This window comes from Salminus brasiliensis, chromosome 5 (assembly GCF_030463535.1).
Source record: "Salminus brasiliensis chromosome 5, fSalBra1.hap2, whole genome shotgun sequence".
Classification (NCBI taxonomy): Eukaryota; Metazoa; Chordata; class Actinopteri; order Characiformes; family Bryconidae; genus Salminus; species Salminus brasiliensis.
The window spans coordinates 45,247,985-45,266,763 of record NC_132882.1 but is presented as its reverse complement, the minus strand read 5'-3'; the positions used below and the strand labels follow the sequence as shown (position 1 = coordinate 45,266,763).

General features: G+C 43.4%; 2 protein-coding genes across 2 annotated transcripts; one reads left to right on the top strand and one right to left on the bottom strand.

Annotated features, from left to right (window-relative positions):
- The first annotated feature begins 1,444 nt into the window (after positions 1 to 1,444).
- Positions 1,445 to 8,718, top strand: cdc42ep5 (CDC42 effector protein (Rho GTPase binding) 5). The gene is made up of 2 exons (XM_072679078.1): positions 1,445 to 1,603; positions 5,805 to 8,718. The coding sequence occupies exon 2, from the start codon at positions 5,810 to 5,812 to the stop codon at positions 6,683 to 6,685; it is 876 nt and encodes a 291-aa protein (XP_072535179.1). The 5' UTR covers positions 1,445 to 1,603; positions 5,805 to 5,809; the 3' UTR covers positions 6,686 to 8,718.
- A 1,903-nt stretch (positions 8,719 to 10,621) lies between these two features.
- On the bottom strand, positions 10,622 to 14,643 carry grwd1 (glutamate-rich WD repeat containing 1). Its single transcript, XM_072679077.1, has 7 exons — positions 14,429 to 14,643; positions 13,730 to 13,847; positions 13,463 to 13,637; positions 12,405 to 12,615; positions 11,773 to 11,918; positions 11,365 to 11,556; positions 10,622 to 11,222 (listed from the first exon to the last, which is right to left on the bottom strand). The coding sequence occupies exons 1-7, from the start codon at positions 14,640 to 14,642 to the stop codon at positions 10,914 to 10,916; spliced, it is 1,365 nt and encodes a 454-aa protein (XP_072535178.1). The 5' UTR covers position 14,643; the 3' UTR covers positions 10,622 to 10,913.
- Positions 14,644 to 18,779: the final 4,136 nt, after the last annotated feature.

Here is an 18,779-nt window from a genome sequence, read left to right as displayed (position 1 = left end):
TGATTATAATATGGGACAGTATATGGTGAGACAGTGTATAATATGGTAGTATGGGACAGTATATGGTGGGACAGTGTATAATATGATAATATGGGACAGTATATGGTGGGACGGTGTATAATATGGGAATATGGGACAGTATATGGTGGGACAGTGTATAATATGGGAATATGGGACAGTATATGGTGGGACAGTGTATAATATGGGAATATGGGACAGTCTGTGGTGGGACAGTGTTTAATATGGGAATATGGGACAGTCTGTGGTGGGACAGTGTTTAATATGGTAATATGGGACAGTATATGGTGGGACAGTGTATAATATGGGAATATGGGACAGTCTGTGGTGGGACAGTGTATAATATGGGAATATGGGACAGTATATGGTGGGACAGTGTATAATATGGGAATATGGGACAGTATATGGTGGGACAGTGTATAATATGGGAATATGGGACAGTCTGTGGTGGGACAGTGTTTAATATGGGAATATGGGACAGTCTGTGGTGGGACAGTGTTTAATATGGTAATATGGGACAGTATATGGTGGGACGGTGTATAATATGGGAATATGGGACAGTATATGGTGGGACAGTGTATAATATGGGAATATGGGACAGTATATGGTGGGACAGTGTATAATATGGGAATATGGGACAGTATATGGTGGGACAGTGTATAATATGGGAATATGGGACAGTCTGTGGTGGGACAGTGTTTAATATGGGAATATGGGACAGTCTGTGGTGGGACAGTGTTTAATATGGTAATATGGGACAATATAAGCCGAACTGAGTATAATATGGGACAGTACATGATGGGACAGTGTATAATAAGGTAATATGGGACAGTCAGTCATCCTTCAAGGGATGCAGCCCCTGACCCGGGACGCCGCTATAACTATACCATGTATGCTAACAGATACCTCTAGCTGGATCGTCATCAGGAGCGTCTAGCTTATGTGCATTTGATTATGTACGGCTGTTTAACAGCACCTTAGCACAAAATAACGGCTTGACCCACCCAAAAAAACAAGCTGCTGTTATTGCTATCGTGCTGCTGCCGCCTGGTTCCTATCACCGCCACTGTGAAGCGATATCAGTCGGGGTGTTTTTTTGGGGAAGGGGTGCGTTTATGCTGAAGTTGTTAGAATACCAGAGGTCACACGCCGTGACTGAGGTGTGCAGGAGGTTTGGAGGGTCGGTGCAGTTCCACTTTAAGTAGCCTGCTGTTTGAATGGGCTCTGCAGGTCCGGGCTGCCCGGGAGGGTCAGAGGGTAAGTGAGGTGTGAGGGCTGTGAGGGCTGTGAAATTGGGCTGAATGGCTGGAAGAAAAGTGGAAGCTGGAATTGAACCACTGCCCCCCTCTTCCTCCTCCTCCTCCTCCTCCTCCTCCGCTCAATAGCAAAGCTCACCCCAATAACCGTCGCGTCACTTCCTTGCCCATCCCAGAGGGAGAAAACAGAAATATCCGAGAAGAGAAGCCAAGGAGTTACGAGGGGGGAAAAAGCACGAGCGAGGGTTTAACGTGGATAAGCGAGGACTGTGGTCATTAGGAGAGTAAGTCTGAGGCCGGACGGGACTGAGAAGTCCAGATTTATCGCAGTAAGTAACTCATTAAATGACGAATTTGCAACTGCACTCACTTTCCTAGCCCTGTGCCCTCTGCCCCCTCCCTCTCCCCTCCTGCCTCCAGCGCTTTTCCGACCTCAGCCTCACAAACCGCCTGGCCCCTCTTTAACCTCCCCAAACTCTTTTTACTTTACATATAAGTGGCTATAATGTCCTTATTCAGCTTCCCCGACGACCTTTGACTAACTTCAGAACTTGAGCGGAGCCGAATCTGGGCTTCTTGCTGGAATTCCTCCGGTCCACCTTAAATGCAGCAGCAGTCACGTCCCAGCGGCTGCTCGGCCAGAGCGGAGCCGCTGCGCTGTTTAAGGTGGACCGGAGGAGTTAAGCGTCAGAGCCGCGCTGAACTTGCGCAATCGCAGACGGACCAGCTCGCTAACTTCACCGCGGTGCGTAAAAACAACGCTGCAAGAGTTATAGTTATAGTTATAGAGTTATAGGCGGGGTGGGAGGTGGGGGGGTAAGATAGAGCCAGTCGGGATTAGGGGGGTAAGAGGTTAATCAGGACTGCTGGACTACAGCGGGAAGTAGAGGGCTGATTTCTTCTCCAGCTGTTGCTGTCGCTGGATTTCCCGTCATCCAGGTAACAAAAATGGCGATTTCACCCATGATCCCAAATACTTCCCGCCCCCGCCCCCCTCTACACTGCACAGCTGGGGTGGTGGGCTGAGACGCCGCATGGGACAGCGTGTTAGATGGGAATGTGGGACAGTATGTGGTGGGACAGTGTATAATGGGGTAATAGGGGACAACATGTGGCGGGACAGTGTATAACATGGTAATATGGGACAGTCTGTGGTGGGACAGTGTATAATGAGGTAATATGGGACAGTCTGTGGTAAGACTATGTATAATGTGGTAATAGGGGACAGTATATGAAAGGGGATAGAGTATAATATGGTAAAATGGGACAGTCTGTTGTTGGGCAGTGTATAATATGGGAATATGGGACAATATGTGGTGGGACAGTGTATAATATGCTAATATGGGACAGTCTGTGGTAAGACTATGTATAATGTAATAGGGGACAGTATATGAAAGGGGATAGAGTATAATATGGTAAAATGGGACAGTCTGTTGTTGGGCAGTGTATAATATGGGAATATGGGACAATATGTGGTGGGACAGTGTATAATATGCTAATATGGGACAGTCTGTGGTAAGACTATGTATAATGTAATAGGGGACAGTATATGAAAGGGGATAGAGTATAATATGGTAAAATGGGACAGTCTGTGGTGGGACAGTGTATAATATGGGAATATGGGACAATATGTGGTGGGACAGTGTATAATATGCTAATATGGGACAGTCTGTGGTAAGACTATGGGAATATGGGACAGTCTGTTATTGGGCAGTGTATAATATGGTAATACAGGACAGTCTGTGGTAGGACTATGTATAATATGGTAATACAGGACACTGTGGTGGGACAGTGTATAGTGTGGGACAATATGTGGTGGGACAGTGTATAATGAGGTAATATGGGACAGTCTGTGGTAAGACTATGTATAATATGGGAATATGGGACAGTCTGTTGTTGGGCAGTGTATAATATGGGAATACGGGACAGTCTGTGGTGGGACTATGTATAATATGGTAATACAGGACAGTCTGTGGTGGGACAGTGTATAATGTGGTAATAGGGGACAGTATATGAAAGGGGATAGAGTATAATATGGTAAAATGGGACAGTCTGTTGTGGGACAGTGTATAATATGGTAAAATGGGACAGTCTGTGGTAGGACAGTGTATAATATGGGAATTTGGGGTAGTCTGTGGTGGGAGAGTGTATAATATGAGACAGTCTGTGGTGGGACAATGTGTAATATGGGACAGTATGTGTTGGGACAGCATATAACATGTAATATGGGACAGTCTGTGGTGGGACAGTGTATAATTTGGTAATATAAGACAGTCTGTGGTGGGACAAGGTATAATTTAGGACAGTATATGGTGGGAGAGTATATAATATGGTAATATAGGACAGTATATGTGGGACAGTGTGTAATGTGGTAATTTAGGACAGTATATGGTGGGACAGTGTATAATGTGGTAAGTTAGGACAGTATATGTGGGACAGTGTGTAATGTGGTAAGTTAGGACATTATATGGTGGGACAGTGTATAATGTGGTAAGTTAGGACAGTATATGGTGGGACAGTGTGTAATGTGGTAATTTAGGACAGTATATGGTGGGACAGTGTGTAATGTGGTAATTCAGGACAGTATATGTGGGACAGTGTATAATGTGGTAATTTAGGACAGTATATGGTGGGACAGTGTATAATGTGGTAAGTTAGGACAGTATATGTGGGACAGTGTATAATGTGGTAAGTTAAGACAGTATGTGGTGGGACAGTGTATAATGTGGTAATTTAGGACAGTATATGTGGGACAGTGTGTAATGTGGTAATTTAAGACAGTATGTGGTGGGACAGTGTATAATGTGGTAATTTAGGACAGTATATGGTGGGACAGTGTATAATGTGGTAATTTAAGACAGTATGTGGTGGGACAGTGTATAATGTGGTAATTTAGGACAGTATATGGTGGGACAGTGTGTAATGTGGTAATATAGGACAGTATGTGGTGGGACAGTGTGTAATGTGGTAATTTAGGACAGTATGTGGTGGGACAGTGTGTAATGTGGTAATTTAGGACAGTATGTGGTGGGACAGTGTATAATGTGGTAATTTAGGACAGTATATGGTGGGACAGTGTGTAATGTGGTAATTTAGGGCAGTATATGGTGGGATAGTGTATAATGTGGTAATTTAGGACAGTATATGGTGGGACAGTGTATAATGTGGTAATTTAGGACAGTATATGGTGGGACAGTGTATAATGTGGTAAGTTAGGACAGTATATGGTGGGACAGTGTGTAATACAGGTTGCTACTGTATTGCCAACAGTTAGCATTAAGCAGATAATAGCATGCTAATTGATAGCTTAGCCGTGGTTAGTATAATTAGCCTTGTTTTTAAAAATAACGTCTTCGGCATCTGACAGTTTCATAATATCCTGACGTGGGTCTCGCTCAGGCCTCAGGGAGGACTCTAAAACTATGTGGCTGTGCTTCGTGTGTCTCTTCTACAAGTCTGAGCATGGCTCTGGCATCAGTCAGCCTTTTCTCACCCTGCCTCGACAGCTCCCAGGCTTCAGCTTCGGGGATGATATCTGATCCTGGACATTAGGAGTGGAAATCTCTGACCTCAGAGTGACTGATCACGGTTCTCCCTGTTTAGGAAATGGATCAGTTCATCATCAGATGTCAGGATTATTATTAGAGTGAGGGTCGTCACAGTACCAGAGCGCTGATATTCCACACTGAGACCAAGTGCGGCACCACAGTGCTGTACCGGTCCAAGGTCCAGTTTTCCATTGGAACTGGTCACCATTTGAACTCAACACTCTTAAAAAAGAAGTTATCCAAGGGTTCTGCTTACTTAGCATCAATTAGCAGTTAGTGTTCTCCTCCAAGCATGTTTAGATCCTGGATGGATGGGATATGGATGGTTGAAGTATGGACGGGTATGGATATGTGGGTATAAATGGATAGGGGTATGGATGGGTATAGATGGATAGGGGTATGGATGATTGAGGTGTGGATATGTATAGGTATAGATGGATAGGGGTATGTAGGGCTATGGATATGTATTGGTATAGATGGATTAGTGTATGGATGGGTATGGGTATGGATATGTATGGGTATAGATGGATAGGTGTATGGATGGTTGAGGTATAGATGGTTATGGATATGTATAGGTATGGATGGTTGAGGTATAGATGGTTATGGATATATATAGGTATGGATGGTTGAGGTATGGGTATGGATATGTATGGGTATAGATGGATAGGGGTATGGATGGTTGAGGTATAGATGGTTATGGATATGTATAGGTATGGATGGTTGAGGTATGGGTATGGATATGTATGGGTATAGATGAATAGAGGTGTGGATGGTTGAGGTATTGATGGTTATGGATATGTATGGGTATGGATGTATGGGGTATGGATGGTTGAGATATGGGTATGGATATGTATGGGTATAGATGGATAGAGGTATGGATGGGTATAGGTAAATAGGTGAAAGACTGAGGTGTGATCTTTACTTATATGCTCATATTTATTTATTTTAAATACTAATAACTTCCTCTGATTTTCTCCCTCAGTTCCAATGCCTCTCCACAAGTCGGGGCGGGCTCCCCGCCTGGATCCCACCATGATCTCTGCACCACTGGGGGACTTCCGCCACACCATGCACATCGGTCGGGGGGGAGACGCCTTCGGAGACACGTCCTTTCTGTCAAACTGCGGCCCCTCCAACTCAGAGTCCACAAAGTCCAGCACAGAAGAGTCTCTACAGTCCGGCCCGTCACCCACGGCGAGCACCACTGAGCCTCCGCAGACGAGGCTGAGCTGCGACGACGACGACGGCGTGGCTTCCGATGGGGCTCTTCCACAACTCCATCATTCAGAATCGGTCTCGTCCTTCGACCTGGACCTGGACTTGGGTCCGTCCATTCTGGGAGACGTTCTGGGGGTGATGGACGGGCTCGGGCTGGGCTGTGACTGGACGACGGGCAAAGAAGGACAAGAAGAAGAAGAAGAAGCGTTCAACCCCGTCAAGATCGCCGCAGACGGTGAAGCGAATGAGCTGAGCGAAGTAAACGGGGTCAAGTCCAAAGGCCTGAGGCCCAAGGTGCGGTTCAGCGACAAAAAAGAGGAAATTATCGGCCGGCAGTTCGGAAACGGTGGAAACGGATCGGAGGAGGAATTTCGGAAGGAAAGAGAAACCGAAGAAATGGCCTATAAGGAAATGGCCTATCAAGAAGTGGCCTATAAAGAAATGGCTAGTAACGATGTGGTGGAATCGACCAATCACAGAGCAGATCACAGCCCAAGCCCCTCCTCCTCGATGAGCTCGGAATACGAAGGTGTCTCCCCATTGGACAGAAGGAGAGAGGAGGAATCGGCTTCGGAGGAAGAGTGCGTGTCGGGAGAGCAGGGCTACACGTTCGAGGACGAGTCCGATGATGAGATCGGCCTTTAGGGGCACCGAGCGGCAATTTGCAGGGGACCAAGCACGGAAAAGTCTGCTCTGCAGAATGCTTTCCTAATCAGCATTCCATAGAAGGGAGAAATAACCAAAGCTAAAAATCTGGAAAACTGGATTTTGATCATTAATAGGTTAATAATGAGTTTTCACACATAAAGAAGAGCCACCGTTATCGTCCAGTGCTGCAAGCTTCATGATAACCAATGGTGTAGGAATGGTGTACGTAGGCTTTTCGAACCAGTGTCTTACTAAGGCTAATGCTTCATGGTTAGCACTATGGTATCATGGGGAAATGACAGAAATTTCTAGTAGTTCTTCTTCCAGTCTTACATTTAATATTTAATATTGTAAAACAGCTTTATGATAAGCAGGCATACTTCTTTCAGGTTCAGGTGTATCGTACAGAAAGTATACGTTGTTAAACTGGGAGCGTTTGTAACTCGTGATTTGGGAATTACTAAGACAAGTGGAAATGTAGCCATGGCGTACAGTGTAGTCAATAAATGACTTTTTTAATAAATCATCTCAATACCAAACTGGTGCGGGTGGTTGCGGCACATAGCATGCCCTAAATGCCTTTATATATATATATATATATATTATTATTTTTTCTCCTTTGAATATATAGATATTATATAACATTTCGTATATATATTACCTACATACACACATTTTTATTGTGACTACCTGCCTCCTTGTCCCTCCATGTGCCGCCCTCAAAACTCCCCCTGCAGCATCTCAGAAGGTGGTATCTGTGGCATCTCTACCGAGAAGTCCTGCGGCTTGTAAGGTGGAGCCACTGCAGATCGGATTTGTTGTTCAAGCTAGCGCCTCCCACAGGTAAACACAGAGAGCGCACGCACCGAGGATGGAGAAGAAAATCCGACGCTCACGTGTCCGTTGTAGGCGACGGTGGACAGGGGTCGGCATGGGCACTCTTACCAGTCTGCAGCTGGTCCGACCCGTTTCTCCTCCCGTAACCATCCTTGACATCGATGAGCCTCGGGTCATGGCCTGTCCCTCCTCGGTCCATCCAGTCGTCACGGGTCTTGCCCATTGCCCAAAATATATATACCCAAATATACACAAAATGGACAAAAGTCTTTGGACACCTGATTATAAAAGGTCATAGCAATGCTTTATCCTGCTTATGTACAGGCTTTCTGCTAGATTCTGGAGCCTACTAGAGGTCAGGATGTCGGATAATGACCACCACTCCACCTCATCCCAAAACAATATTGGATGGAGCTCCTTCACCATCATCATCAGAGAACACAGCTCTTCCACTGCTCCACAGCTCCTCAATGCTGCTGGGGGGGGGGCTCTACACCCCTCTACTACCCCATGCCTGGCATTATTAGGCAGAATGGAGCCAATAGGGTCATGATGTTTATCTGGTGCAGAGAGTCCTATTCTATTGGCAGTATTTAATTCTATCTTCTCTACAGGGACTAGACAAGCTGTGTGTGCCTTTGCACATATGTGTCAGCAATGGGTGCAGCTTAAAGTAGCTGAATGCGTTTTTTATTAGAAGGGGTGTCCACAAACTTTTGCACATATATATAGATGGATTGGCTAAACTGGTCTGTGCTGTGGAATTTGGGCGTTCCTGTGGGAGTGGCGAAAACAATGGGTGGAAAAAACAGTGGGTGGAGGCCGAGCGTGTAGACGGTGTGTTTTTCTTTGGTGTGTTTTTTTTTTTTTTTTTCTTCTGCACGTCTTCAGCGTTCCCACACTGACAGGGCTTTATAGGCCACTTATTGGGGAAGCGTTTGTAATCGGATCCAGTCTGGCAGCTGCTTTCAGCGAAGTTCAGACATGAGCTACTGGAGGCCTGTGTTTTCCCGAGGCCTCGTTGATCAGGCCACGGCGGAGGCTGAAGGTGCCACCAGTATAACTTCACAATGTACCACGATGGCACCAGGTTTGGGAGACTCCTCGACTAGGGTGCTCTTTCAGCCCGGGAGAAAGGATCCTTTATTTTTCATTTCACAATTAAAATCAAATCAAATAAATAAATAATTAAATTCAACTGTTTCAATTGTTCAACATTGAGTCTGGGAGAGGGGGTTTAAGAAGATCTCGGAGCAGACGGAAATCTGTTCAGCCGTTCCACCGTCCGGTACTTCATCATTTACAAGTGGAACAGCTGACCAGTGGGGCCAGGTCGGGACGTCCTAGCAAGTTCAGCCCAAGAGCAGAACCACTATACTATACATGATGTGTTTCGTTATATAACCTCCATCTCTCAGAAGTGATCACATGAAGAGTTTAGGTCTCTCTCTCTCTCTCAATTTAATTTCATTTAATATTAAATTTTTTTAAATTCCAGAGGACACAGTTCTTCCACTGCTCCACAGCTCCTCAATGCTGGGGGGCTTTATACCCCTCTACTAGCCCACGCCTGGCATTATTAGGCAGCATGGAGCCAATAGGGTCATGATGTTGATCTGCTCCTGCAGAGAGTCCTATTCTATTGGCAGTACTTCTTCTCTACAGGGACTAGACAAGCTGTGTGTGTGCATTTGCACATCTGTGTCAGCAATGGGTGCAACTTAAAGTATGAATGCACTCATTAAAAGGGGTGTCCACAAACTTTTGGACTTATAAATATATGAAGAGAGTTTAGGTCTCTCTCTCAATTTAATTCAATTGAATTTTAATTTTTAATTTAATTATTAATTTTTTTTTAAATTCCAGAGGACACAGTTCTTCCACTGCTCCACAGCTCCTCAATGCTGGTGGGCTTTATACCCCTCTACTAGCCCACGCCTGGCATTATTAGGCAGCATGGAGCCGATAGGGTCATGATGTTGATCTGCTCCTGCAGAGAGTCCTATTCTATTGGCAGTACTTCTTCTCTGCAGAGACTAGACAAGCTGTGTGTGCATTTGCACATTTATGTCAACAATGGGTGCAACTTAAAGTATGAATGCACTCATTAGAAGGGGTGTCCACAAACTTTTGGACTTATAAATATATGAAGAGAGTTTAGGTCTCTCTCTCTCTCAATTTAATTTAATTAAATTTTAATTTTTAATTTAATTATTAAATTTTTTTTAGATTCCAGAGAGCACAGCTCTTCCACTGCTCCACAGCTCCTCAATGCTGGTGGGCTTTATACCCCTCTACTAGCCCACGCCTGGCATTATTAGGCAGCATGGAGCCAATAGGGTCATGATGCTGATCTGCTCCAGAGAGTCCTATTCTATTGGCAGTACTTGTGTGTGCATTTGCACATTTATGTCAACAATGGGTGCAACTTAAAGTATGAATGCACTCATTAGAAGGGGTGTCCACAAACTTTTGGACTTAAAAATATATGAAGAGAGTTTAGGTCTCTCTCTCAAAACAAATTAATAAAATAAATTATTTTTTATTATTTAATTTTTTTAATCAGATGACTGTACTGGCACGCTGTCGCCGTCTCACAAAAGCTCAGAGACGTTTTTTTATTAGACTGTTTATCTGGCAGAGCAGTGAAAGTGGAACCGGTTCTAGCAGTGCTGTCTTCGCTCAGGCTATGAGAACAATGCAGGAATCATATTCATATTCACGCCTCAATACTGCGGTTATTACTGATATCATGTGGCGCTCCATCCAGGCGTATTTCAACAGATCAGGTTTCATCCAGTTCCGGGTTTTTGCTTTAACCACGGTGCTCAGAGCGCCATCTGCTGTCCTCGAGGCCCCAGCACCGGACATCGCCCCCAGCCGGCTGCAGCAGCAGTGTGGACGTTCTCAGAAGGTAAATAAAGGAGTTGAGGGTCTGCAGCGTGGAGCTATTTTAAAACAGACCATAATAAAACTCTCTGGAACGATTGTTGCTGCTTAGAGGAGCTCATGACGGCCGACTGTGGGGACGAGGTTTGAGGAGTCGAGAGGTTTCTCAAATGCTTGTCTACAGTAAATAAACGATCACAGTCGACGTGGAATCCCCTTTTTTAATCAGATTACATGACAGAGATGAACAGATGGAGTAAAGTTGAAAGAGCACAAGCAGCCAATAAAAACACAGCTACGTCTCTTAGGTTACGCGCCGATCCTACCAGTCCCTATGACCCAGACCGCCGCAGTCCCTGCTCCTGCAGTCCTGTAAATGCAGGCCAGAACATCCAGCACCCTGAAACTAGCGCAGTGATTGGTGGTCTACCAACACCTTGACCCAGCGCTGCTACGATACCGGTTCTGAAACGAACACACGTACGCAAGTTCGAGACGTTCACACCGAGATAGTTCTGAAGACGTTGAACCCCGACAGCGCCGTAGAGACAATGGTCCCGGGGATCTGGGGGTGCCAGTGGAGCTCCTTGACCTCCGTCTGACCCTGATGGAGGAATAACAGCTGCGGCGGGAGCTCCTTTAAACCATCGGCCCGTTCGCTCATGTCACATGACTCTACCGACAGATCCCATTGGCTGATGACATCGTCCGCTCCAGCAGCAGCGAACACACTGGAGTCCATTGGGTTCCACTCCACTGAGGTCACTGGGGCGCTGTGCTGCTTGAAGGTGGCCACCGCTCGTCCAGACTGGGGGAGAGGGGGGGGGGTAGAGATACAGTGAATTATTTTTTTAATCTTATATTTTTATTATTTTATGAGCTATAATTATAACCATAATTATATGGTTATAATTATATTATAATATATTGACCGTTAGGTGTCCGCTCACCTGGAACTGCCTCAAGTCCCACACCTTCAGAAGCCCGTCGTCCCCTCCAGACAGCAGGAAGGGTTCGGTTCGGTTCCAGCTGATGACGTTGACGTCCGACGAGTGAGCCTCATTGGCTGAAAGCATGGAGTTGGGCGGAGCTCTGATGTCCCAAATACGCACGGACTGATCCACCGAGCAGGAGGCGAATACCTGAAAGGGCACCTCGGTTTAATGATCCGGTTATGACTCAAAGAATCAATGAATCAATGAATCTCAAATATGTTTTGATTCTTTTGGAACAATTTTGATTCTTAATATTAATATTATTTCATTAATATATATTTAATAACACCACAAAATCAAAGCAGCTGATTCACCATCCACAATTACAGGCTTGGTCCAGTTCCCTTGCTGCTACTGACTTACTGTAGTTTCAGTGGGTGACCACTGGAGGTCCTCCACGGACTTCGTGTGCGAGCTGAACGGCCGCTGGTCAACCTGCCAGGACACTCCACCCTCTCTCGGCTCCCATACGTGAATGTTCTTCTTACAGTCCCCGCTGACCAGACGGCCTTCCGGACAAACGAAAGGGACGAAAGGGGCGTTGGTATATAGAACATTCACTGTGTGTCCAAAAGTTTGTGGACATCTTCAGCAGTTCTTTATTAAATTAAAAGGGTACTGACAGGGAGTTTGCCTTTTTTGTTGTTGTTGTAACTACAGCATCTACTCTGCTTACTCCATGCATGCTGGAACATTGCTGCCAGGAAGGTTTAATTGCACCCAGCCACACGAGAGCATTAGTGAGGTCATAAATTGATGGCTGCCACTCCAGCTCATCCCAAAGGTATCGGATGGAGAGCAATCACTCCAGATAAGGGCAGCAAACGGTTGGTGTTGGGTACACAATTCTACAGACTAACTAGAAGGGGTGTCCAGATACTTTTGGACATATGCTGAGGAACATCTCAGACATGGCAAAGCTATACACACACACACACACACACACACACACACACATGTTCGCAGGCCAGCAAAACCCCACTGCATCCACTGACCTGGTACTTTTGGAGACCAGTCAATGGCAAAGCCTTCAGTCATGTGACCTGAAAAACTAAATAAGGGCGTGGCCTCCTTGTTCTGCTTTATGAACGCTGCCATGACTGTAGCGTTGTGAACCGCGTCCAGCTGCGGCCGAAGGTCAAAAATCTCCACCTGGCCTTTCTCTGACCAAACAGCAGCCAACGACTGCTCACCCCGCCTGGTCACCTGATACACATGGAGGACAAGCAAACGTATTACAGCCTGTCAGAATGAGCGTGTGGATCATATGATCATTATAGAGCATTATAGAGCGCCCCCTACGCTTCCTGTAGTGTATTACAGTCTGTCAGAATGAGCGTGTGGATCATATGATCATTATAGAGCATTATAGAGCGCCCCCTACGTATCCTGTAGTGTATTACAGTCTGTCAGAATGAGTGTGTGGATCATATGAGCATTATAGAGCATTATAGAGCGCCCCCTACGCTTCCTGTAGTGTATTACAGTCTGTCAGAATGAGCGTGTGGATCATATGATCATTATAGAGCATTATAGAGCGCCCCCTACGCTTCCTGTAGTGTATTACAGTCTGTCAGAATGAGCGTGTGGATCATATGAACATTATAGAGCATTATAGAGCGCCCCCTACGCTTCCTGTAGTGTATTACAGTCTGTCAGAATGAGTGTGTGGATCATATGAACATTATAGAGCATTATAGAGCGCCCCCTACGCTTCCTGTAGTGTATTACAGTCTGTCAGAATGAGCGTGTGGATCATATGAACATTATAGAGCATTATAGAGCGCCCCCTACGCTTCCTGTAGTGTATTACAGTCTGTCAGAATGAGCGTGTGGATCATGTGAACATTATAAAGCATTATAGAGCGCCCCCTACGCTTCCTGTAGTGTATTACAGTCTGTCAGAATGAGCGTGTGGATCATATGATCATTATAAAGCATTATAGAGCGCCCCCTACGCTTCCTGTAGTGTATTACAGTCTGTCAAAATGCACAACATGCAGATCTTTTAAGCAAGCAAAAAAAAAAAAAGACGACGGGTTCCTTCACTCACTCGGACTCTGTTTATTCCTCCATAATGGGGAACCATGGCCAGCTCCATCTGGGGCTTCTTGTCCTCATCGTCATCCTCGTCGTCGCTCTCTTCGTCACTGCTCTCCTTCTCCTCCTCCTCCTCCTCGTTGTCATGCTTAATGCCATGGAGGTTGTGCATGCGCATGACAATGAGTCTGGACAGGGAGAGGGCGATAGGTCACGTCAGCGCTCCTGCACGGCCATGGCCACGGTCACATGAGGCTAAACCATCCCCTCACCAACCTACCTGTTGCTGAGCGCTGTGTTGGCCTGGGTTCCAGCACACAGCAGCAGAGAGAGGGGGAAGGTCTCTCTACCTTCTCCCTCACCATCGAGCAGGACGTCGAAACTTAGACATGGAGCACCTGCAGAGGACGAGCGAGAGAACGTGTTCAACCAAATTCAGCTCAATCCTACACACAGCAGTAACTCTCCATTTTTTAATACATTAAAAAGAATTATATATAGTAAATTAAAAACTTAAAAATAATAATAAATATTCATTTATATTAACAATTAATTAATCTTGTAATGGAATCGTTTGGCAAGAAATCAAATCATGATTGATCCCTAAACCCCGGATTCAGCCAATCAGCCAAGACAGGGGGGGGGGGGGCAGTTATTGTATGTGACGTATAGTGTTGACGTCATGCATAGAAAACCGGGAAAACAGACCTATGACGTTAGGAAATTAGGAATCTACTTGAATCAACCAATAAATAAAAATAAAAATGTTTTTAAAAAATGTTTAACTAATTAAATAAATAAATCAGGTGCCAGCATGGAATATTATTATTTATTATTTTAATAATAATTAAAATCAGCTATAATAATCCTATCAGCTAATACCACCCACCACATCAAACAAATCAATACAGTAAAAATTAATAAAAATAATAAATATAAAATACTAATCAATATAAGTCAGAACGCCGCGCGAGCAGACCTGTCTGGCACTCGTGATACATGCGGTAAGCGGCGCGGTCCATCTCCAGCTCCTGCCCGGGCTCCAGCGGCTGCAGACCCGGCACGTACACCTGCTTATCCGCGCCGTCGTCCTTCTCCTCTTCCTCCATGTCGTCCTGGTCGCTGCCGGCCGCCTCCATCTCCTCCACTTCTCCGTCGTCTTGGGGAAACGCGTGCTCACCGGGGGCTGCCATTTTGAGAAGGAGCTCGAAAAGAAAACACGCTCCAGTGACGTCATTTGAGTTGGGTTAGCTAACGGCTAACTAAAATAAAAGTCCCCCTCTCATTACACCAGAATATAGAGCCAGTGGCTGTTTTATTTAAATATTCAGAGGAAAAGATACACACCTTTAAATTATATATAATTTATTACTGCAATATTTAAAGAAAGTATGTTTGAAATATATATTTGAAGGTATGAACTAAATAACAGACAATACTGAAGCCAGTCTGTAGCCTGAAATGCATGTTAGCATTAGCTTTAGCACAAGTTAACGGCGCGTTTTTCTCACAACAAAAACACAATAACTTAATTTTAAAGATTTTGTCATTTTTTCCACTTCAGCAAACATTTATTTTCTGTGGGAATTTTTTGTTATTGTGTTCGAATGAGATTCAGTCATTTTGAGGTTTAGCTAGCTACCATTTATAGCTAGCATATAAAAGTCCACCATATTCATTTTGTTTTTAATTAATAAAAAAAAAAATGTGTGTAATTAATATTTATAATAAAAAGTTACATAAAAGTGTAGAAAATTTTAATCTTAATATAAAAAGCATCTTTTTAATATTTATATATATATATATATATATATATATATATATATATATATATATATATATATATATCTGTATATACATTTATATTATAAATAAATTAATTAATTAATTAAATCTTTTTTTAAAGAAATATTTTGGCAAGAAATCAAATCATCATGATTGATCCCTAAACCCCAGATTCAGCCAATCAGCCAAGACATATCTGTATGTCTAACGCTTGCTTCTTTAGTTCACGACTGGAGATGCTAGGCTAACTCTGCTAACAAACACTTGGTTTGGATTGTCACCAATCTAACCTCTGTAAAACACAGGCCCAAAATGATGAACAAACAACCGATGTAACAATGTACGCCTATAAATATATATATATATATGTAATAAATAAATAAAATTGAATATACATATAGAAACACATATGAATATATCTATATCATATTACACAAGCATATCATATATATATATATAGATTAGACAACCACCATCTTTCTCGACTACGACGTACGGAGGCGATTCTCACAGCACAAATACTTCGTTAACTTACTTAAGTAAAAATGTCGGTTATTTATACTCAATTATCTGAACTTTCTCCTCCTTACATTTAAAACCAGCCTCATTCCTCTTATTTCATTTATATATCCAGATAAATCTCTCCATCCTGAAAGTGTGAGTCTGATCCTGATTGGATGAGAAGTATAAACAGACTCCATTCTGACTCCCTATTGGTTTATAAGAGATCCATCACACCTGCACACGTCCCGTCCCTCTCCAGCAGCTCACAGCAGACGTCTGTAGTCTAGTATGAAGACTGTGTCCGTGGCAGAGACTCAAGAGAGCTGCAGTGAAACGTCCCGACTGAGCCCCACATTTACATTCCAATAAAGCTTATTGATCACACGCCTCTGAAGTCTGACTTTCTGCAGCTTTACAGAACTTCTAGACAACGACTCCTCATATTTTCCTCCATGAAGCTCATGTTGATGCTCAGTAGAGCACAGAGACGCTCCTTTAATAGAGCTGATATTACTGAAATGCTTCATTTTCAATGGGCAGATCTGCAGCTGAAACAGGAGCCTAGTGCAGCCCAACATTTTTAACATCAACATTTTAATAGATCATTCTCCTCATTATGACTTTTAGAGAAATGGGTTTTGGGGAGGAGGGGGGTGCACTATAGACCCCTGTGGCGCGGCCTAAGCTTTCAGCCTTTGTTTTCCTTCCATTACTTTTACTTTTCTACTTGAAGTCGTTCTGAAACCAGTACTTTTACACTTTTACTGGAGTAAAAAGCTTCAGTTGATCCTTCAGCTTCTATAGAAGTCTTTTAAAACCTAGTATCTCCACTCAACATGACTGTAGACTTCGCAGAAAAGGAACCGTGGTTTGCTCGGATGTGGTGTCCCCTCACTTCCTCCAGCTCGCTTCTGCAGACACATGTACCTCCACCACACACCTGACCCGTCAACGTCTCACAGAAGGCTCCTCTCAGATTCTCCTCCAATCTGACTTACAGCGTTTATATATATATATATATAATTTATTTATTTATTTATTTATTTATTTATTTTTTTTTGTGGGGGGGGCGGTCTTGTAGTGAGATTTGGTCATTTAAAAGTCCACCAAAAAAGTTTTTAAATCAATATTTTATCTAATTGAATTATTTACATTTTATAACATTTTATGATAAAGATTTGGATAAAGATTTTTATATAATTTTTATTTTAAAATTAGAGTGAGACTCAGATTCATTTTAATGTTCAGCATTTTTAGGCAGCATAATGTTTAATTTGTAATTAATTAATTATTTATTTATATAAAATGTTACATAAAAGTGTAGTTGTATTTCTCACTGATATTTGACATATTGTTTTATAATTATATTTTATTTTATAATATTGTATAATAAAAAAATAACATTTTGTCATCTTTGAATTTTTAAATGGAATTAGAGTTAGTCATCTTTAGCAATGATATTTTTTTATTATTATATAAATAATTCCTGCAATATTTACATACAAATTACCTACAAATGTAGCAAATGATATTAAATTATACTCTAAATGATATTATAATTAGAATTAATGGTGACTTACTAAAATCCAGTTCTAGTTTGTTTGTATTCAGTAGCATCAATATTTCCAGATGTATTTAAAGATATTTGAGTAATAATTATTTAATTTTGATGGTTTCATTTCTGGAAATTAACGAGCTAAAATCCGGCCTGTTAGCTTAGCATTAAGATAGCGGTGTTTCAGCAGCAGCAGTTTGAGGAGGCCTAGTTCTGACTGATTGGGTTCAAAGCTTTGGTTGTAAATGTGTTCAATAACTGATCAATAACTGATCAATAACTGATCCATAACTGATCAATAACTGATTATCAGTGGAACTAAGAAGCCAGACAGTGTTAGCAAGATACCTGGTTGATGCATGATAGCTTGCTAACTCGCTGAGCTCATGATGACGCCCTTGTGTTTAGTCTAGTGTTCTTCTGCTTTGTCTCTTGTGTGTGTGTGAGTGTGTGTGTGAGTGTGTGTGTGTATGTATATATGCATATGGATGAGCACAAGCCTCTGTGGGAACAAAAAGCATTCTGTTGGGCCGGTGTTGTTTGTGCCAACTTCTTCCCGTCCGTGTCCAGCTGAGGCCGGTCACACTGCTCCCGTCACCCTTACCGCAACGCAGCCCACCCTAACACGCAGCGGACACAAGTGCCCATTGACCCCTCGTGAGTCGCAACCGCATTCAAATCAATCCAGGCACTTTTGGGTTCGGCCGGACAAAATAACAGAAACACCACCCAAACTACTCAGAGTCAGTGGCCATTTTATCGGAAACACCTAGCACAAGGGTCCACTACACAGTACAGGCTGTACTGTATAGCCCCCCGTCTGTGTCAGGCCCACTGCTGCCAAGGTTTTGCTACTGTAAGCTGCACTATTATTGCCAATAGAATAGGACTCTCTAGGAGAATCAAGAAGATCAACATTATGACCCTATTGGCACCATGCTGGGCTAGAGGGGGGATAAAGCCCCCCAGCATTGAGCTGTGGATGGAATGATGAACACACATTTAAAGCGTCACTGTTGAGACCCAAACTCATCCAGATGAGAAGACCTGAGGTCAGAAACTGACTGACCCCTGATGAAGGCCTGGAGGATGGTGAACACCAACAGATGGGCTGTAGAGTAAAACTGTGGAAATACAAATGAGGGGTTTCCAATAAAGTGGCCAGTGGATGTCCAAAACCTGTAAGACCCTAGTAACTCAGTGGTGGGCCTACATTCTTAAAATGAAAGGTTCTGTATGGAACCTGAAGTGGTTCTTCTGTGACATCGCTCAAAGAACCATTTGAAGCACCTTTATTGATAAGGGTGTATGGTGGTCCCTAACATTGGTAGATGGTGGGCTGATCAATGGGTCAGTAACAGATGGGGCCACAGTCTGTAACTTTATGCATAGCTAAACACACTTATGGGTGTTTCTGATAAAATGGCCAACGAATGTGAGTATTTCAGGTGCTGTTTCTGTTATTTTGTCCATCCTCTATTTACAC

Bases quoted from the DNA above. Each gene is read 5' to 3' on its own strand.
- cdc42ep5 (XM_072679078.1), top strand. From the start codon at position 5,810: ATGCCTCTCCACAAGTCGGGGCGGGCTCCCCGCCTGGATCCCACCATG.
- grwd1 (XM_072679077.1), bottom strand. From the start codon at position 14,642: ATGGCAGCCCCCGGTGAGCACGCGTTTCCCCAAGACGACGGAGAAGTG. The intron at 12,616-13,462 runs GTGAGTGAAGGA...CATGTGTATCAG, and splicing joins GAGGAATAAACAGAGTCCGA to GTGACCAGGCGGGGTGAGCA. The intron at 11,919-12,404 runs GTCAGTGGATGC...TTTGTCCGGAAG, and splicing joins CTGGTCTCCAAAAGTACCAG to GCCGTCTGGTCAGCGGGGAC.